The 22,507-nt window shown below is 45.1% G+C and overlaps 1 protein-coding gene across 2 annotated transcripts in view; it reads right to left on the bottom strand.

Annotated features, from left to right (window-relative positions):
- MMP16 (matrix metallopeptidase 16) overlaps positions 1-22,507 on the bottom strand; it is a 303,847-nt gene that overhangs the window by 100,433 nt on the left and 180,907 nt on the right. Inside the window, exons 3-4 of one of the 2 annotated variants that reach the window (XM_075353111.1) lie at positions 13,919-13,933; positions 12,488-12,610 (exon numbers count right to left, since the gene is read on the bottom strand). In XM_075353111.1, the coding sequence (XP_075209226.1) occupies positions 12,488-12,610; positions 13,919-13,933 (138 nt within the window). The remainder of the gene's footprint in view (positions 1-12,487; positions 12,611-13,918; positions 13,934-22,507) is intronic. The other variant, XM_075353112.1, reaches the window with a different exon arrangement.

The following is a 22,507-nucleotide window of genomic DNA, read 5'->3' as shown; positions in this document are numbered from 1 at the left end:
ATGGACCCTTTGAAATCAATAAAGTCTTTATTAGAAATATTAAAAACATTGTGAAGGCAGAGTATGAATCTTTACATGGAAACTTACTCGGCCTTCACGATGTTTTTAATATTTCTAATAAAGACTTTGGAGATTTTATCTTAAAAGGAGAATCAGTGCCGGATCATTTTTCCTATTTCCTTCATCCACTAACCGGTTGGGACTCACCGATGGATCATAGGCACCCGCAAGGTCCAGCAGTCCGGGCAACAGGTGAGCTGAAGAATTTTTCTTTCCTTTGAAATCAATGCGTCTGTGCACAGCTTTTTTTTTTTAACAGATTGTCCACAACAAAACCCCAAAACGTCCTACTTTGATGTTTTGTGGATAAAATTCATCAATGCAAGTCAATGGCCCAGTTAAAAAAAAAAGTGAATAGCACATGGATGTCGTCTACGTACTGTCCATATTTTGATTTGATTGGTTGGAGAAGCTGAACTTTTTTTTCAGTCTTGAAAATCAGATGCAACAAGGATAGGGAAACAATATAAAAAAATCAGAACGATTTTCATATAGAAAAGGAGGACAATTTTTTTTTCTCACTTATCTTACGTGCACTTATCACTTATGTGCAACTCGTTTTTTTTTCAGTAACAGGTATTAATCATTTACAGGAGCATTTACAAGTGTCCTATGTTACAGAATTGTAATGTAACCGTAAAAATCAGATGCCATATTGTGGCATCCAATTTTTTTTGTTGCACCCATAGATTTGAATAGGTGAGTTTTGACCGATTTCAGACTAAAATTTTTCACACACAGATTCTGTCTGGTTTTTTTAACGAACAAAACTTATCAGATACAAAAGGGTTTCTGAAACCGGCCTTATGCAGGCTACCCATTTAATTAAATGGGTACTACGTAACATGTCCTGCTGTATCTAGTGCTCTGTTAGTTGTCACTGTCACTGTTACGGTGGCCAAGCACTAGTCAGAACAGAAGTAGGGTTCCCCAATCTGGAAAGAGATGTTTAATTAATTATTCAGTATACAAAATGTAGTTAAGAGGGATGATCAACTACCTCAAATATTCAGCTTCGCGAATATTTTCCGAATAGGTCGCCGATATGCGAATATTCGATGTGCAATGTAAGTCTATGGGAAGCCCGAATAGTTCCGAAAAGTTGTTATTCGGGTTTCTCATAGGCTTTCATTGCGCATCGAATATTCGCGAATAGTCGAATAGCGGCGACCTATTCGGAAAATATTTGCGAAGCCGAATATTTGAGGTATTCGATCATCCCTAGTAGTGAAGAGAAGAAAATGAAAAGAACAGAACTTGAAGTTTTTGGTTGCCACACCTTCCAAAAAAGGATAAAAAAAAATAAAAAATTAAAATGTTGTATGTACCTCTAATTAGAAAGAAAAAAGAACAAACTGGCTAACCGCAACAGTCAGTGTGTTGCAGTCTGGAGCCTGATGCATTCCTGCCATGATGGAAGTAATAAAGTCCACAAAATCCAGCTTCACAAACTTCAACCTTCTTTATTGTTAAAATTAATATGAACAGCTTATGTCATATCTCCCATTGTTATTCCTCTACGCGTTTCTTCATTCCTTTTCAGTGTTTCAGGCATGCTCATGATTAAGGATCCCTGTCATGTGAAACACGTAGAGGAATAACATTTGGAGATATGGCATAAGCTGTTCATATGAATTTTAAGAATAAAGAAGCTTCAACTTTGGGTAGCTTCATTTTGTGGACCCCAAATTAATATTGATAAAAACATCAGCTTAAAACACAAAACAATTAAAGCCCTTATACACTTCCATCAACAGAAAAATACAAAAAGTTACAAAATTTCATATCTTAGAAAATGAAGACAAAAAAATCTAAAAAATACTTTTGACAACCCTCAGACTTTTATTTTCCAGTGCCTCAATGTAAAAAATAACTTTCCTTGACCTTAAGAATCATGTTATCAGGTCATTTGTACTCTAAAGCAAATGGTATAAAGACAAAACCACCAAAAAAAATATAGTGGTCGTGTGATGGTGTAATATTGTGGGTTGTGTATCATTTTGTGTAGGTTGTGGGCCTCTGTCCATTCTATGTATTATTTGTCCTTTCTGCATGTTAGTAACCCCCTGCAGTGCTTCTGTCCCTAGGTGTGGGGGAGGGGGCCTGGTATCCACCCTTTTTCTTTGTTTACCTGTTGGATTATTAAGTCTGTCTGAGAACTTCAAGAGAGAAGCAGGAAGATTTATCCTCTGTGGGAGAAGCTGAGGCTCCCCAGAGAGACCTCGACATTTATCGCTTATTGGACTATATCCGTGTTTCTGGACTATTTTACCCTCTGTATGGTGGATTATTTTATGGACCTTCTGTTTTGCTTGGAATACATGTTCTTTGGATTGTTTATTCATCTGTCACTCTGTTGATTGTGTAATATCGGAGAAGGACCGCTTGACAGGTCGAATCATACGTTTTTTTTCAATGTATTTTCAGTACATTTGGGAAAGTGAATCATGATATTCAAAACAACTCGTCTCGAAAAAATAAGCCCTGATATGGCTATGTGGACAGAAAAGTTTGGAGAAGAAAGGATTGGAAAAAAATGAAAGTGTAAAAACAACAACACAAACTAGTTACCAGATCAGACGTAGTTAAAGGATTGGCTACTAATGTCTTGGTGCCAGACACCACGGAACGTCCTCACGTGTAGTGGGGTCTATCAATTGGCCAGAGCTGTTTTGATGGCAAAAGGGGACGTACACAATATTAGGACGGTGGATTTCGTGCCACCACTGATGGGTTATAGAGCTCTCACTTCTGGTACAATATCCTCTAATTACCAATCATCATATTCATTATGGTAATTGTTATTCTTCATGATTATTAATTATTGCCTCTCAGATCTGAGAGCAGATGAGTTTTGTGAGTATCAGCTGTCATTAATCGCTGCCAGGATAGTGATGCAATTTGTCATAGAAATGTTGGTAGAAAATGTAATTTCTAGGCTGCCAGTGCACTGAGACTACACGGATATTTCTCCATGGACGACAAATCGGGAAATCAGCTGGAACTCGTGCTCCTAAAGTTGAACGGTATTTTTTTTACTGTCTGCTGACAGGACTACACGAACATGTACGATGGTAGATACATAATAACCCCTTTCGCACTAATCTATAACACAGCCTTTCCCTGGAGAATTCTTCACCCCAAATATAGTTTTCATTATCTTAATTTTCTCAGGCTATAAAATGTATATAACTTGTTAATCAGTCAGTTCAACAACCAAACCCCGCCCCCCGAGAATCTTAAGCCTGCTTTACACGCTTCAATAGATCTTTCAATCCGTCGTCGGGGTCAAGTTGTAAGTGACGCACATCCGGCATCGTTCGTGACGTATTTGCGTGTGAAACCTACGTGCAATCAAGATTGAACGAAAATACGGTGATCGCATACACGTTGTTTATTCCTCATACATTGGACGTTTTGTTGTATGAACCTAGTCAATTGAAACGTGTGACATCCCTCATACGATTTTGGTGTCTGATGCTATGTGCGCAGGTGTGCGCTCTGCACCGCAGCTTAATAAAAGGTCCGCTTCAGAGCGCAGCTGAAAAGCTGCGTTCTGAAGCGCCTCTCAATGTCTGTCATTCACTAATCTCTGTCAGTCCGTCACTATCTCTGTCCCTCTCTCTCTGTCCATGTCAGTCTATCCCTCTTACTACCCCCTCTCTCATATACTCACCGATCCCCGATCTCCGGCTCTGCACGGCATTCACACTGGTCCGGCGGCTTTTACTGTTTTGAAAAAGCCGGCCGCCCATTAAACAATCTCGTATTCCCTGCTTTCCCCGCCCACCGGCGCCTATGATTGGTTACAGTGAGACACGCCCCCACACTGAGTGACAGGTGTCACACTGCACCCAATCACAGCAGCCGGTGGGCGTGTCTATACTGTGCAGTGAAATAAATAATTAAATAATTAAAAAAAACGGCGTGCGGTCCCCCCCAATTTTAAAACCAGCCAGATAAAGCCATACGGCTGAAGGCTGGTATTCTCAGGATGGGGAGCTCCACGTTATGGGGAGCCCCCCAGCCTAACAATAGCAGCCAACAGCCGCCCAGAATTGCCGCATACATTAGATGCAGCAGTTCTGGGACTGTACCCGGCTCTTCCCGATTTGCCCTGGTGCGTTGGCAAATCGGGGTAATAAGGAGTTATTGGCAGCCCATAGCTGCCAATAAGTCCTAGATTAATCATGTCAGGCGTCTATGAGACACCCTCCATGATTAATCTGTAAATTACAGTAAATAAACACACACACCCGAAAAATCCTTTATTAGAAATAAAAAACACACACATATACCCTGGTTCACCACTTTAATCAGCCCCAAAAAGCCCTCCTTGTCCGGCGTAATCCAGGATGCTCCAGCGTCGCTTCCAGCGCTGCTGCATGGAGGTGACCGGAGCTGCAGCAGACACCGCCGCTCCGGTCACCTCCAACAACAAATGAAGACAGCCGCGTGATCAGCTGCTGTCCCTGAGGTTACCCGCGGCCACCGCTGCATCCACCGCTGGATCCAGTGACAGCGGGTAACCTCAGTGACAGCTCAGCTGATCGCGCGGCTGTCTTCATTTGCTCATTTGCTGTGTGGAGGTGACCGGAGCGGCTGTGTCTGCTGCAGCTCCGGTCACCTCCATGCAGCAGCGCTGGAAGCGACGCTGGAGCATCCTGGATTACGCCGGACAAGGAGGGCTTTTTGGGGCTGATTAAAGTGGTGAACCAGGGTATATGTTTGTGTTTTTTATTTCTAATAAAGGATTTTTTTCGGGTGTGTGTGTTTATTTACTGTAATTTACAGATTAATCATGGAGGGTGTCTCATAGACGCCTGACATGATTAATCTAGGACTTATTGGCAGCTATGGGCTGCCAATAACTCCTTATTACCCCGATTTGCCAACGCACCAGGGCAAATCGGGAAGAGCCGGGTACAGTCCCAGAACTGTCGCATCTAATTTATGCGGCAATTCTGGGCGGTTGTTGGCTGATATTGTTAGGCTGGGGGGCTCCCCATAACGTGGAGCTCCCCATCCTGAGAATACCAGCCTTCAGCCGTATGGCTTTATCTGGCTGGTTTTAAAATTGGGGGGGACCGCACGCAGTTTTTTTTAATTATTTAATTATTTATTTCACTGCACAGTATAGACACGCCCACCGGCTGCTGTGATTGGGTGCAGTGTGACACCTGTCACTCAGCGTGGGGGCGTGTCTCACTGTAACCAATCATAGGCGCCGGTGGGCGGGGAAAGCAGGGAATACGAGATTGTTTAATGGGCGGCCGGCTTTTTCAAAACAGTAAAAGCCGCCGGACCAGTGTGAATGCCGCGCAGCGCCGGGGATCGGGGATCGGTGAGTATATGAGAGAGGGCTGCTCAATTCACTTACTCAGGAGTTTAGCGGTCACCGGTGAGTCTTCACTGGTGACCGCTAATCAGGGCGCTACACAGACAGAGCCGCAGCATGACCATGAAGTCGGGTGAAGTTCACCCGAGTTCATTCTGACAGTGCGTCTCTGTCTGTGTCTGCTGTCATCTGCCATTCAGCTCTGCTACATGGCTGTCTGTGGCTGCTGTCAGCGGCCATGTAGCAGAGCTGAATGGCAGATGACATAGTAAAAATGCATCCCTACACATTACACACGCTTGGCAAGTCAATAAATAAAAAAAAAAAAAAGGTGCCCAATGCATACGTCACAGAACACATGATCTAAAGGATCGCACACAAAATTGATCAGTTTAACATAGACTACTAACGCACGTGTGACAGCAAATGAACGACCTATGTGCAATCTCATTCAATCGCATATGCGACCTGGGCGTGTCACATCGCATACGAGATCGCATACCTAATTGTAAGGTGTAAAGCTGGCTTTAGTCTCTTAGGTCCTATGAGGTGGGGTGGTTTTCAGAAGATCAATTTGCCAAAATAAAGACTTTCCATCCATACTCTTCTACATCTGGGCTAAAACTTAAAACTCAGGATCAGCCCAAGAGAAAAGCCCCACTGTTTCTGAAACTTTCATTAATCTGACTTATTGTTTATATTAATTTAAAAAAAAACAACTTTTTGGTATTATGAACAAAATTCTGTGTTAACGATAATATATTAACTGGAAATTATCTATTGATTAAAAGGAACCTGTCAGGTGCAATATGCACCCAGGACCACGAGCCCCAGGACCACGAGCAGTTCTGGTGCATATTGCTAATCCCTGCCTAACTGACACTGTATACACTAGCATAGATAAAGAGATCTTTAGTAAAAGTATTTCTAAAGATCCTTTATGATATGCTAATAAGGGCAGCGACTAGTCTCAAGGGCGTTTTTTTGCCCTCGGCTAGTCCGCCCTCTTAGCATGTTAGCACGCCGACAGGGCTATTCAATGCCCATTGCCCAGCGTCATTGGCGGTGACGCGCACACCTGTGTCTGTTCTCACCGCCTCAGATGCCAAATATAGGCTCAGTGTGCTTCCCCAACACTTCCGGTCATACACACTAGACCTCTCTGAAGCTGGGATGTGTGCACCCACAAATAAAAGAACGCTGAAATAGTCATATTTCAAAGGATTTGCTCATCATCTCCATTCTTCAATCTCTATAGTTTATAACAAGACAGATTTCCATTCATGATTCCAAAATCTTAAAGTCTTTGCTGATGACAAAAAACTTTGTAAGATAAGAAAAACTAAGCTAGATTCTATAATATTAGAAAACGATCTTGATAAGATGTCTGAACAGGTAAATATATGGCAGATTACGTTTAATGTTGATACCTGTAAAATAATGCACTTAGGACAGAGTAATCCTAAAGAAGTAATCTCAGGACTACAGAACAGGAGAAGGACTTGGGGATTCTCATTACACATAAGCTGAGCAGCAGCACTCAATGTCAAGCAGCAGCTGCTAAAGCAAACTAGATTTTAGGGTGTATAAAAAGAGATTAGATCCCGTGTTCCCAACGTATTGTTACCCCTCTATAAATTATTTGTAAGGCCACATCTGGAATATGGGATCCAGTTTTGGGCTCCACATTTTAAGAAGGACAATCGGAAGTAAAGGCCCCATCACACACACAGATAAATCTTTGGCAGATCTGTGGTTGCAGTAAAATCATGGACAGATTGTTTCATTTGTACACAGCCACAAACCTGGCACTGATTGTCCACAATTTCACTGCAACTACAGATCTGCCACAGATTTATCTCTGTGTGTGACAGGGCCTTTAGGGGTACTTTGCACACTACGACATCGCAGCTGCGATGTCGGTGGGGTCAAATCGAAAGTAACGCACATACGGCGTCGCAGTCGATGTCTTAGTGTGTAAATCCGTTATGATACGATTAACGAGCGCAAAAGCGTCGTAATCGTATCATCGGTGTAGTGTCCGACATTTTCATAATTGCGCTGCCGCGACGGTACGATGTTGTTCCTCGTTCCCCTGCAGCAGCACACATCGCTGTGTGTGAAGCCGCAGGAGCGAGGAACATCAGCTTACCTGTGCCCTGCGGCTCACGCCGGCTATGCGGAAGGACGGAGGTGGGCGGGATGTTTACGTCCCGCTCATCTCCGCCCCTCCGCTTCTATTGGCCACCTGCCGTGTGACGTCGCTGTGACGCCGCACGACCCGCCCCCTTAGGAAGGAGGCGGGTCGCCGGCCAGAGCGACGCCGCAGGGCAGGTGAGTGCATATGAAGCTGCTGTAGCGATAATGTTCGCTACGGCAGCAATCACAAGATATCGCTGCTGCGACGGGGGCGGGTACTATGGTGCTCGGCATCGCTACAATCGGCTAGCGATGTCGTAGTGTGCAAAGTACCCCTTAGAGTCAGTTCAAAGGCGGGCAACAAGACTACTACAAGGAATGGAGGCCTCCCATATGATGAGAGGTTGAAAAAGTTAGATTTGTTTAGCTTAGAAAAAAAGTGGTCTCAGAGGAGATCTCATTTATATGTATAAATACATGTGTGGTCAATACAAAGGACTGGCACATGACTTATTCCTTCCAAAGACAGTACTAAGGACCAGGGGGCATTCACTGCGAGTGGAAGAAAGGCAATTACAAATACAAAGTCCTAAATCTAGGCAAAAGAAATGTAAAAAACATATATAATATTGGAGGAATAGAACTAGGTGGTAGCACCAGGGAATAGTAGATCCCAGATTCAACATGAGCAAACAATGCGGAGCTGCAGCTAAAAAGGACAACAAAATTCTGGGATGTATCAAGTCAACCAATGAATCTAGATCAAGAGAGGTAATTATTCCCCAATACTCTGCCCTGGTCAGACCCCACCTGGAATACTGTGTACAATTCTGGGCACTCCAATTAAAGAAAAACATCAATATATTGTAGCAAGTCCAGAGAAGAGCAACCAAGGTTGCTAGAAGGTCTGCAAACCATGTCATATGAAGACCGGCTAAATGAACTAGGAATGTTTAGTTTGCAAAAGAGGAGGCTGAGAGACTTAAGGCTACTTTACACACTGCGATATCGGTCCCGATATCGCTAGTGTGGGTACCCGCCCCCATCTGTTGCGCGACACGGGCAAATCGCTGACCGTGCCGCACAACATCGCCCAGACCCGTCACACATACTTACCTGCCCGGCGATGTCGCTGTGACCGGTGAACCGCCTCCTTTCTAAGGGGGCGGTCCGTGCGGCGTCACAGCGACGTCACTGAGCGGCCGCCCAATAGAAGCGGAGGGGCGGAGCTGAGCGGCACGTAACATCCCGCCCACCTCCTTCCTTCCGCATAGCGGCCGGGAGGCAGGTAAGGAGAGGTTCCTCGTTCCTGCGGCGTCACACATAGCGATGTGTGCTGCCGCAGGAGCGACGAACTACATCGTTACTGCTGCAGTAATGATAATCGAGAATGGACCCCCCATGTCACCGATGAGCGATTTTGCACGTTTTTGCAACGATGCAAAATCGCTCATCGGTGTCACACGCAGCAACATCGCTAATGCGGCCGGATGTGCGTCACAAATTCCGTGACCCCAACGACTCCGCATTAGCGATGTCGCAGCGTGTAAAGCCCCCTTTAATAGCGGTCTACAAATATCTGAAAGGCGGTCATAGTGCAGGGGGAACTACCAATCTGCACCACCATAGCACTAGCACTTTTATAATTAGCATCAATTATCTATAGCTCACTTTCACTAGATATGTTTGATATCAGCAGATATTATTGCACTTTATTTGGAACCTTAGAAGATTTACAGATCTCTATACTCCTTCTGCTTTTTTTAAGTATATTTATTGTCTTTTAATTTTATATTCTCAATAAAGATTAGTTTTATGCATTGGAAAACTATTTACATCATGTTTTATCTGATTTTTCATCAGATACATGGTGATTTTTGTATATTTATGGCATTCCCCCTTAATTTGGGGTTTCGCAGGGAATGATGTTGGCAATTTCTTTTTGACTTTGGAAAACCAGAACTATAGTTTTTTTTAACTATAACTTCAGAAAACTGCAGCAAAAAAAAAAACCAATGCAGGTTGATACATCGATGTGTGAACATACCCCACTGTTTCACGAAGGTTGACCCCTTTTAGTCTGTAGGGTAAAACAATGAGTTGTTTTTGGAAAATAACTCATTTATACAGGGCGGACTGGATTAGAAAAGAGTTTGAGAGCTGACGCTTCAGAGCGACTGTCTTACCAGATAATTATGTTGAATGATCCAAAGCTTTTCATTCTTCCCGGCTTATCATCTAAGAACAGCCAAACAATTGCCTCTGCGATAACTCTTCCTTATGAAACGTCTATGTGGCATTAGTTAACTCCGTGTAATTAACTTGAGAGCTTCAATCAATTTTTTTTAAAGACCCCAGACTTTATCAAGTTCATACCAAAGCTATAAAAATCTCATTACAGTAATCTGTAAATGAGACTGACAGACGTAAAGCACATACATTTAGACATTTAAAGCCTGCAAGCAAATTACAAAATAACAACTAACCAATATAGTGTGTTCTCCTATGCTGGTCCTTTAAAGGGAACCTGTCAGGTCCAATATGCATCCAGGACCACGAGCAGTTCTGGGTGTGTACCATCCCGCGCTCGGCTACAGCCGAGCCGCTCGGATCCGGGCTCGTTGGTGGGTGGCTCGAGCGCCTCCGGACCCGGGGTCACTTCGCTCTGAAAGGATGCTGGCGCTACGTAAGGGGGTGGTAGGTAGGTGTACGGCCGGAGCCGTGTTTGAGTTCGTGACGACACCCACGGGATGTGGTGAAGGTGTAGACACCACCGCTGCAGTTACGGGGCACCCGGGGGAGATGGTTAAGCAGCAAGATGACCCGGGGGAGATGGTTAAGCAGCAAGATGTTAACCCCTCCGTGGGCAGGGATGATGGCCCTGGGACCCGTTGGGGAGAAGTAGCTGGGTGGTGCAGGGCGGTGCGGGCTGGATGGCACTGTTGTACACACTGTTATTGACACACACAGTCTCTGGTAAACAAAGATGATGGTGGTCGGTGCCCGCAGCCAGCTGCGTCTGGTCACCCCCACCCGGTTCGGTGGTCTTTGCCTTTCTCCTGCACCGTGTAGTGTGTATGTAGACTGCCTTCACTTCATCGACAGGAGTCTGCTCCCCGGCGGTATGTGTGTCAGGAAAGCCCGTTTGCCCGCAGACGCTGGCTCGTGGGATCTCTCTGCCTGTGCGGTGGCTTTCTATCCCCTTCGGTGGGCTGTTGTCTTCAGTCGGGACTTGGGTGAGAAAGGACCTATAGTCCAGACCTCAATCAGTGAATTAACTCAGTCCAGTGGCTTCTGGACCTCGTTTCAGGGTCTGAGTACCCCCCTTGTGTGCTCCGGTTTCCAGTCGGTTTCCCGGGTCGGTACCGGCGGGCCACTACCCTGTCCCGGTCCACCACGGTTCCACCTGGCCATCTTCCCGGGTCCTGCAGGCTAAGGCCACCGTCTGCCTCCTAGCCGAGGTACCAGGGCTACGATCCTGGCACCTGTCAGTTCCCGCTGCAGACCTGTCACCACAGGCCTGCTGCACTTGAACTCCTCACAACTCTCTGACTACAACTCAACAACTGACTTGCACTTCCTGCCTCAGGCCTTCAGAACTCCTCGGTGGGCGTGCCAACCGCCTGGCTCCGCCCCCCTAGTGTGTCCATCAAGCACTGAGGGAGGTGACTAGAGTTTATGTGTTTGGCTGGTGTTACCTGGTGTGGGACTGGTGTTGTGTGGGGGCGCTATCTGTGACTACCTGGCTAGTCCAGGGCGTCACAGGTGCATATTGCTAATCCCTGCCTAACCATCCCTGCATACACTAGCATAGATAAAGAGATCTTTAGAAAACGTATTTCTAAAGATCCTTTATGATATGCTAATGAGCGCACGGACTAGTCACAAGGGTGTTATATCCCCTGACTAGTCTTCCCTCTATCATGTTAGCACATCCACAGGGATGTGCTAACATGTTATTCATTGCCCAGCATCATTGGCAGTGACGTGAGTATCTGTGTCTGTTGTCACTGCCTCAGACGCTGGGTTTTATGTCAGTTTTCCTGATCAGAAGTCACCGCACTAGACCTCTCTGAAGTCGGAATGTGTACACCCGGCTTCATAGTGCACATGACCAGAAGTGCAAGGACATCTGATCATGCGCACGGACCCTAAACCTGGCGTCTGAGAGGCAGTGACAACAGACACAGGCACGCGCGTCTATGCTGATGACTCTGGGAAATGGGCATTGAACAGTATGTTAGTACTCCCCTGTGAGCATGCTAACATGCTAAGATGGCGGACTAGTCGGAGGATATAATGTCCTTGTGACTAGTCCCTGGCCTCATTAGCATATCATAAAGGATCTTTAGAAATACCTTTTGTAAAGATCCCTTTATCTATGCTACTAGATACAGGGACAGTTAGGCAGAGATTAGGAATATGTACCCAGAACAGCTTGCAGTTCTGGGTGCATATTGGACCTGACAGGTTCCCTATGATAAAGCTGCATTTGTAGACCTGTAATATTCTTCTTTACAAAGTAAGGCCATCACTGACGTATTGGACTTTTTTTTACCTTTCGGTTCTGCTCATATTTTAGTGTCAGATTTGGTACAGCGAAGAATGATGATCAGTGATGAGCAGATTATTTGGGATTTGAATTTGCCAAATTTATACCAGAAATTTGATTTAGCCGAACATCCACAGGTCCGCTCATCAATGGTCGAGACGTCATGACATTAGTCAAAGCAGAAAGTTGTAAAGAAAAAATGGCAGCGACACCTGTCAAGTGGTGCGGCTATGTATTGCACGAATATTTAAAGAAGAATATTTGCCAACTTTTCTGACAGTCCAGGAGGTCTCCTCATTGTCTGTGAGCCTCATTGATGTTCTGGGAGATTTCAAGCATATTTTCAATGGAAACAGAAAAATGTAGAGACAAATTGAAACCTATAGGATCCTCCTCACCTGTATGTGATATGCTTGTGATTCCACTTCTGCCCAGTTAAGGCATAACGTTTTCGGCGGACACTAAATCTGGAAATACCACTTTTCTGGTCAGGCACACCACATCGTGGTTTCTTCATCCAGCTACAATAAAGAAAAAAGAAACTGAAACAGCAATCGTCTCATTCGAGGACGCAGATAAGACTGTGCGGCAGATACATATACTGGAAGGTAGACTAGAGGAGATATAGGGATACTACACAACTCAGAGGTTATAGGGTTGACAAAATATACACTAGTACATGGAACACGCAGCTACGATGTCATCATCTATATCCATTACTCGGAGCACCTTTCTCAATCAGAGTGTTTGTGGCCATTAAAATAAAAACACTTATAATCCCATCCGGCGCCGGCGCTGTTATAGCGGTGTTGACACTCGCTCTCCCGGAGCTCATGTGAAGATAGTGCTGACACTACCGGAATGGTGCCGGTACCGGAGGGAAGTATGAGCTTCTTTGATCTGCCAGATACAAACACTCTGATTGAGAAGGGGTTGTCCAAGCAGTGGATATTCCCTTTAAATATTACAATTACCTTTTTCTAAAAGGGGTTGTCCAGGATTACAAAAAGATGGCAGCTTTGTTTTACAAAAAAAATAAAAAATGTAATCGCTGTCTACATATTGTGCATTATTGCAGGATTGCATCCATTCACTGAAAAGGAGATGAACTGCAATACCAGATGCAGCCTGTAGGCATGGGTGGTGCTGTTTTCTTAAGAAAGCAGCCATGTTTTTTCAATCCGGACCTTGCTTCCAGCCTACCAGCTGTACTCCTGCCATCATTCCTATTGTGATATTTGCATGGAGTTGAAATAAGCACATTATCTCAACTTAAAGGGTATGGACACATTCAGGGACAACATTTTTTGTTTAAATGTATATATCTTTAGCTAAAAAAAAATTGCACTGGGGTTTCATAAAAAAAATTGCATTGGTTGCATTCTATAGCCTCAGACAATTTATGATCTCCTCTTAGATGACTTATGGCTACAAACTTCAGCTCAACTTTGATGAGGTCATAAATCAGCACAATAGGAGCTCAGAAACAGGCAAATAGTTATAAAACTCTTCAACCATAGCTCACTGATAGATCCTCAGTTAACTCAGTGCAACACAGAGGCTATACAATGCATAAAAAACATTGGGGTTTTACACAATACTACATCTTAGCAACACAAAGCACATAGACATCAATAGAAAACCACCTCCTAGCAGCACCATATATCGCACCATTGGCTTGTGAAATAGTATTCAGGAGGCACAGTGATAAGCAGATCTCATCTGTACAACATTTACACCACAATAGTGATACGTGAGACTGTGCTATCCGATAGTCACAGTGATGGACAGGCATGAAGATGGCAATGTACAGTATTGGGAATTCTCACCTCATTGTGATTTGACTACATCATAGGAGGAAAGCAGAGGGGAAAAAACAGAAGAACATGATTACGCTCCAGTACATCTGCTAGACATCATAATGATCAACATACAGGACACATTCAGCGAGTACGTAGATTGGCTACACCGTACATTTTTTATATCAGATTATATTATTAATAGAGTGTATTACTGTGTATAATGTCAGAATTCAGCCCATAAAATGACTATCCTCATTAGAATTATGCAAACAATTGATTATTTTTTCATAGTCAGTATACCAGTCTCATCAGGTCTTAGGGGCACTTTGCACACTACGAAATTGCAGGTGCGATGTCGGTGGGGTGAAATCGGAAGAGATGCACATCCGGCATCGCAGGCGATATCGTAGTGTGTAAAGCCTTTTTGATACGATTAACCAGCGCAAAAGCGTCGTAATCGTATCATCGGTGTAGCCTCGGTCATGTCCATAATTTGGAAATGACCGATGTTACGATGTTGTTCCTCGTTCCTGCGGCAGCACACATCGCTGTGTGTGAAGTCGCAGGAGCGAGGAACATCAGCTTACCTGCGTCCCGGCTGCAATGAGGAAGGAAGGAGGTGGGCGGGATGTTTTTACGTCCCGCTCATCTCTGCCCCTCCGCTTCTATTAGCCGAATGCGTGTGATGTCGTTATGACGCCGCACGACCCGCCCCCTTAATAAGGAGGCGGTTCGCCGGCCAGAGTGACGTCGCAGGGCAGGTGAGTGCGTGTGAAGCTGCCGTAGCGATAATGTTTGGTACGGCAGCTATCACTAGATATCGCTGCTGCAACGGGGCGTGGACTATTGCGCTCGGCATTGCAGCATCGGCTTGCGATGTCGTAGTGTGCAAAGTGCCCCTTAGAGTTCTATTTATTAATGTATGCATTTTGTATGACAGTACTGCACTGCAGCGCCAAATGCTGGATCACAACCACTAGTTCCCCGACCTAGCGGCCCATCTGTGGCCCCAGGGGTCAGGTCACTGGTGGGGATGTGGAGATGACTGTTGAAGAAGCAGTGCGACAGTGAGGGCTGATTCTGGTGGAGAGTACGGTGTGTTTCTCTAAATAAAAATTTTGAAAATCCATGTAATTTCCCCTGAGCTGGCACAAGGAAACCGAAGAATTACGCTATGTGCACACATTGCATTTTGCAAACTTTTTTTTAAAGCAAATTTAAGCTGCTTTTTACAGTACCAGTAAAAGCTATGGGATTTCAGATATCTCATGAATGCGCTTGCTTTTTTTTTCCTGTGAATTTGAGAATGGCATACATCTGCAGCAAGTCAATTCTTTCAGCATTTTTGTACTAATACAAAGCAATGAAAATGTAAAACAAATGCAGAAAAAAAACAAACAATGACGTTTTTTTAAAGAGGACCAACCACCAGGATTCTCCTATATAAACTAAAGCCAGTGCTATACTGGGGCTATCATGCTGATTCTATACATAGCTTTAGATGTGAGATCGGATGTATAGTTTGTGAAATACAGGCAAGTAAAGTTTATGAAATGCACTGTTATTTGATGAGAGGTGCAATGGAATATCTAATAGGTGGGTTGGGTTTTGCTAGTTATTCCCGCCCCTGTCTGCTGCCTGTCCTTCCTCCCTCTGTCTCTGTTATTACAGCAGGAGGTAGGAGACAGAGGAGGGACAGGCAGGCAGCTCAGGGCAGGAATAACTAGTGTGATGCCCTGGACTAGCCAGGTAGTGACAGATAGACCCCCGCACTACACCTGTCCCCCAAAAAAGGTGTCATCAGCCAACCATTAAAACCTAGTCACCTCTCTCAGAGCTTGATGAACACACCAGGGGGTGGAGCCAGGCGGTTGACCACGCCCACCAGAAACAGTGAAGTTTAGGAGTGCAGTGCAGTCAGTCAGTGAGTAGTGAGAGGAGGCTGACAGGTGCCGGGGTTGGAGCCCGGGCACCTTTGGCTAGAAAGCAAGCGGTGGCCTCAGCCTGCAGGAGCCGGGAAGACGGTTCGGTGGAACCGTGGTGGACCGGGACAGGGTAGTGGCCCGCTGGTACCGACCCGGGGAACCGACTCGGAAACCGGAGCATACAGGGGGGTACTTAGACCGTGAAACGAGGTCCAGAATCCACTGGACTGAGTTAATTAACTGATTGCGGTCTGGACTATAGGTCCTTTCCCACCCAAGTCCCGACTGAAGACAACAGCCCAACGAGGGGGATAGAAAGCCACTGCACAGGCAGAGAGATCCCACGGGCCAGCGTCTGCGGGCAAAAGGGCTCTCCCGACATTCACAAAGCCGGGGAGCGGACTCCTGTCGCTGAAATGCAGGCAGCCCAAATACACAACACGGTGCAGGAGAAAGGCCAAGACCACCGAACCGGGTGGGGGACCAGACGCAGCCGGCTGCGGGCACCAACCACCATCAACTTGGTTTACCAGAGACTTGTGTGTGTCAGTAACAGTGAGTACAACAGTGCCATCCGCGCACTGCCCTGCACCGCCCAGCTACTTCCAACGGGTCCCGGGGCCACCATCCCTGCCCACGGAGGGGTTAACAACTTGCTGCATAAACATCTCCCCCGGGTGCCCCGTAACTGCAGCGGTGGTGTCTACCTTCACCACATCCCGTGGGTGGCATCACGAACTCAAGCGCGGCTCCGGCCGTGCACCTACCTAACCCCCACCAAAAGTGCCAGCACCCCCTTTCAGAGCGAAGTGACCCTGGGTCCAGAGGCGCTCGAGCCACCCACCAACGAGCCCGGATCTGAGCGGCTCGGCTGCAGCCGAGCACGGGGCGGTACACTAGCAAAACCAGACCCACCTATTAGATATTCTATAGCTGCTATCAATCAAATAACAGTGAATTTCACAAACTTTACTTGCCTATATTTCAGAAAGTATACATCCGATCTCACAACTAAAGGTGTGTTTAGGATCAGCATGATAGCCCCAGTATAGCACTGGCTTTAGTTTATATAGGAAAATCCTGGTGGTTGGTCCTCTTTAAGCATTTTCGGTGAATAAAATTAACTTTATTGTAAATGTATTGTTGACAACACACTCATTTACTCCGCAACTGAAAGTGCAGCAAAAAAATATGTAAAAAGCTGAGTGACAAATGCTTTGAAAACACTGGAAAAGGGCATTTATTCTGCCAAGAGAGCAGGTCATGGCTGTAGAAGAAAAGTGGCAAATACACTGCCACAAGTTTCCTCACAGCCGACAGTCCAACTTTCTAAAAGACTTTGTATTTTACTTAAAGGGGTGGTCCACTACTTGAACAATCTAACTTCAATCCCTACATTTGTCAATGAGTCAGAACTAGTCTATTGCTGCCTGTGTCCAAAGAACAGGAAGTACGAGTCTAGTACTTGCCCTCATGTTCTGTGTGAAAAATGAAAGGTTTCTGTCTTTTTAATACATATAGTGATAATGAAAAAAAATAAAAATAATTGTTCAAAAAATAAAATTTAAAATCGGATTTAGGTCATTTTCCGCTGATGCGCCCTTTATGTGTTAGGATGGGCATGTGTTCTGTGTAGATGTTGGAACCCATGAACCTCGGTCTAGTGTGGTGCATGATGGACCGCATGTCTCATCCTAAAATAATGGTGGAAAGGTGTTTGAATACAGTAAAGGCCACTTTACACACAGAGATAAATCTGCGGCAGATCTGTGGTTTCAGTGAAATTGTGGACAATCAGTGCCAGGTTTGTGGCTGTGTACAAATGGAACAATATGTCCATGATTTCACTGCAACCACAGATCTGCTAAAGATTTATCTCTGTGTGTAAAGTGGCCTTAAGGCTATGTGCGCACGTGTGCGCTCTGCACCGCACCGAAAAGGTGCGCTTCAGAGCGCAGCTGAAAAGCTCCGTTCTGAAGCGCATGGTGCCGGCGAGAACGTGCGCTCTGCCTGCAGCTCCTGCCATAGACAGAGCAGGGGCTGCCGGCAAAGCGCATGGAAGAAGTGACATGTCACTTCTTAGAACGCAGCGATTCGGGCAGCAGCCGAAGCGTTGCGTTCTAATATGCCACGTGCGCACGGCCCCTGCACAATCTCCATAGATTGTGCAGGGGACGCAGGACGCATGCAGTTGCGCTGCGCTACAAAGCGCAGCGCAACTGCATGAATTACGCACACGTGCGCACATAACCTTAGACGTGAATGGGAAGCAGAAGTTTTGTTTTGCAGCCCGTCTATACTGTAACAGTATTTAGGAGAGTCTAAGCTTGGCGAAGAAATCAATCTATGGGATGTTGACTTATTACAATGTATCATGACAATTATCAGTTACATTGCGTTGTCTGGCACATAACGTGGCTCTCCACAGACTCTGACAGTTATCGACGACTTCCTGACAGACTGTGATATCTGCTGCAATCTCTTCATTCATCAAGTTCTTCAAATATATTTATCTAATGTGTCTAATCTGAGCTATTTTTGTAGAAAGCTGAAAGTGGAAAAATACCGGTCTGAAAGAAAAAGTGTTGCCGGCTAAAGAGGTGGACTGGATGACTCTACGGGATGTTGGCTCCACAGATCGAGGTCTCCCACTCTCCGACCCCTCCATATGTGAGAGCAAAAAGCAGAAAGAATGGCTCTAGACTTAAGGGACGCGGCCCATCCATGTATTTCTTGGTCACACATTTCTCTCAAGAATCTTCTTGAAATATTGGATTTTCCTTGAAGGCATCTCAGAGTGTTAGTGGTACCAGGAGCTGAACCGCCACCATTTGGCTTCTCACCATGGAAGCTGTTTAGGGATGGAGAGATTTTGCAAGATTTCTATTTTAATGGGGATGTATTAGAAGAGTCCCTACAAAAAGAGCTCCGTTTACCAGGCAGGGATCACTTCTATGTAGGGAGCAGCGTCTGAGGGGTGAGCCCTCATGAGAGTAGGATGGGCCCTCATGGGAGTAATCTTCTTTTTTTGAGATATGATAGGATGAGACCTCCTGGAAATAATCCTTTTTTTCTAAATATAATAGGATGAACCCTCATAGGAATAATCCCTTTTTTTCTAGATATGATAAGATGAGCCCTTGTGGAAATAATGCTTTTTTTTTTAATTTCGAGATATGATAGGATGAACCCTCGTGGGAATAATGCTTTTTTTTCAATATGATAGGATAAGTACTCATGGGAATACTGTAATCCTTTTATATCTAGATTTGATTGAATGAGCCCTCCTGGGAATAATCTTTTTTTTTTTTTCGAGATATGATAGAATGAACCCTCCTGGGAATAATGCTTTTTTTATATGATAGGATGAGCCCTCGTGGGAATAATCCTTTTTGTTCAAGATATGATAAGCATGAGCCCCTGTGCGAATAATCCGTTTTTTTTCTAGATATGATAGGATAAGCCCTCGTGGGAATAATCCTTTTATATCTAGATCTGATAGTATGAGCCTTAGCGGGAATAATCCTTTTTTTTTTTTAGATATGTTAGGATGAGCTTTCATGGAAATAATCCTTTTTTCCGAGATGATAGGATGAGTCCTTGTGGGAATAATATTTTTTTTCTAGATATGATAAGATGAACCCTTGTGGGAATAATCCCTTTTTTTTCGAGATATGATAGGATGAGATCTCATAAGAATAATTCCTTTTTTTCTAGATATGATAAGATGGGCCCTTGTGCCAATAATCCTTTTTTTTTCTAGATATGATAAGATAAACCCTCGTGGGAATAATCCTTTTATATCTCGATCTGATAGAAGAGCCCTTGTGGGAATATTTTTTTTTTCCCCGAAATATGATAGGATGAGCTTTCATGGGAGCAATCCTTTTTTTTCTACATATGATAGAATGAGCCCTCATGGGAATAATCCTTTTTTTTTCTAGATATGATAGGATGAACCCTCGTTGGAATAATCTTTTTTTTTTTTTTCGAGATATGATACAATGAGCCCTTATGGGAATAATCCTTTTTTTGAGATATGATAAGCCTGCTTTACACGTTGCAATTTCACATACGATATCGTATGCGATTTGCAACGCCCCCATCGTATGTGCAGCACGTTCAATTTGTTGAACGTGACGCACAAACGATTAACCCCCGTCACACGTACTTACCTTCCATACGACCTTGATGTGAGCGGTGAACGTCCACTTCCTGAAGTGGGAGGGACGTTTGGCGTCACATCGACGTCACGCGGCAGCCGGCCAATAGAAGCGGAGGGGCGGAGATGAGCGGGACGTAAACATCCCGCCCATCTCCTTCCTTCCGCATTACCGGCCAGGAGCCGCACGTAAGATCTGTTCATCGTTCCCGGGGTGTCACACACGGCGATGTGTGCTACCCCGGGAACGTTGAACAATTTGACGTTCAATTCTAGAGAAATGAACGACGTGCGTGCGATGAACGTTTTACCGTTCAATCGCAATCGCACGTACCTGTCACACGCTGCAATGTAACTTACAATGCCGGATGTGCGTCACTTACGACGTGACCCCGCTGACACATTGTAAGATACATTGCAGCGTGTAAAGCGGGCTATAGAATGAGCCCTCGAGGGCAGGGCCATCTCTTCTACTGTACCAGTCTGTGCCTTGTATTGTTCATGATTATTATCTTGTTTTTATTATGTATATCTCTTTTTAAATGTTAAGTGCCATGGAATAAATGGCATTATATTAATAATAAAAATATAACATTGCATACAAATATTCATCTGAAACCGTAAATTAGGCCATAGACACTAACACATGGATTTACAGGTACAAACATTTTAACATTTTTACATTTCTCATGCACTAGCATCAAAATGTAGCATTAAAGCTTTAGAACTAAATATTCCTTTGCTCTAAGTGTTCACGCAATACTGGGGTTTACTTTAAAAGTAATGTTTAGGTGTAAGGTGGTGATAACTGGCTGAAGACATAGTGGAAAGATGGAAAAACACCGCTATAATTGCTAGGATGATACGTAGAAAGAAAATGTTACCAGCGTAAATCCATCACAACGTCTTAACTTATTTATGTGAGGGCATGGTGGGTAACGACTGAAAAATCCTGCACCTAAAATCTGTATTGTGATCAAAAATGTCATCAGTACATACACAGCTCCATACAATGAACCACACTCCCGAAACTCACCAACATAAATCACATCAAGGGTATGTGCACACAGCATCTTTTTAAAGTGGATTGTGCCTGGAACTTAATAAACATTAAAAATAATTAACATAACCACAGTGATGTCAAAACAACTTGCGGTGCATATGCTGCCTCTTTTTTAGGTTCTTTTAACTGCTGTAGGCTTCAAAAACCATAAAGTGGCTATAAGAAGTGACCGATCTTCAGTTGCCTTCCAAATGCCACTATCTTATACCACATCCGTGATGTAGGTGCAAATGTGTGTGCATGTGTCCGTGTGTGTTTTCAACATGTGCTATCCATATGACATCCGCATAGCACACAGACAGCATGAATTTCTATACTTACCTGTCCGTGGTGCTACTGTGTCCGACGCTGCTGTTTCCGATCCTCGGTGCAGTGAATATGCATGAGCATAATGAGTGGGGGGGCGGAAGCAAGTGACAGCAGTGCTGAAAGACAGCAGCGCTGGAGACAGTCAATTATAGAAAATAATTTTATTTCACAGACACATGGTTTTCTCCGGTATGTGTCACACGCATCACATCAGTGTGTACTCCGTGCGGTCCGTGTGACACCCATGCTGCCGGAGAAAAACAGGACATGTCTATGTGTCGAGTGCACATATGCTCCACACAAACACACTAAATGAAAGTGTGGCGCCCCTGAGGCTTCCGTCGCCACAGGTCATTGCACCCCACCAGCGGTGTGATGCCCCATTCTGGGAGAGGAGGAGAGTGAACTCCGGTCCCCTGGTAAATCCACACTACACCCATTGTTAGGAACATACTGGGACCACGGAAAGTGGCAGGCAACCCTCCCATGCTGCATGCTGAGAGGGGCTGTAAGACCCATCCCTGCTCCCATAAGGTGGTAGCTTAGCAACTGGAGAGGTGGGAGGAGCCACCAGAGAGCAGATAGAGAAAGGAAGGTCAAGTTAGTTTCAGTTTACCTCAGGGAGTGAAAGAGTGAGGAGCCAGCATGTAGTTGGAGAAGAAGAACAAGAGCAAGGAGGGAGGAGGAGGCCTGCTGGAGGCAGGCAAGGAGGAGGAAAGAAAGACAGAAAGGAAGAAGGAAAAGAGCTCCAAGTCAGTCAGGAGCAGAGGAACAGAAGGAGACGCTTCCCGGTGAAGACCCTGGGACCCAGAGGTCCAGGTGACACCACGTAAGGGACAGAAGGAGTCGCAGGGCCGCGGGTAGTCCTGGAAGTACCACGAGCAGTCCTTGATAGGTACCGAGGAGAGGGCCTAGAGGCGCCACGGGTAGTTGTAGGCTGCGGTGGCCTGTTCCACATTAACATCGGTGGAGGGATCAAGCTGCGACAGGGGACGGTCCCTAGAGACTGGAGGAGTGCAAAGACAATCTCCAAACAGTAAAAACCGAGGCCCAGGGAACGTTGTAAACTCCCAGGGCCAGAACCCATAGCAGACCTTCAGAAAAAGGGTAATCAGCCGACAGGTGACCCCCCAGCCTGGAGGCTGTAGTGGAGGCCA

Source organism: Anomaloglossus baeobatrachus, chromosome 6 (genome assembly GCF_048569485.1).
Source record: "Anomaloglossus baeobatrachus isolate aAnoBae1 chromosome 6, aAnoBae1.hap1, whole genome shotgun sequence".
Taxonomy (NCBI): domain Eukaryota; kingdom Metazoa; phylum Chordata; class Amphibia; order Anura; family Aromobatidae; genus Anomaloglossus; species Anomaloglossus baeobatrachus.
This window is presented reverse-complemented; position numbering and strand designations above follow the sequence as displayed.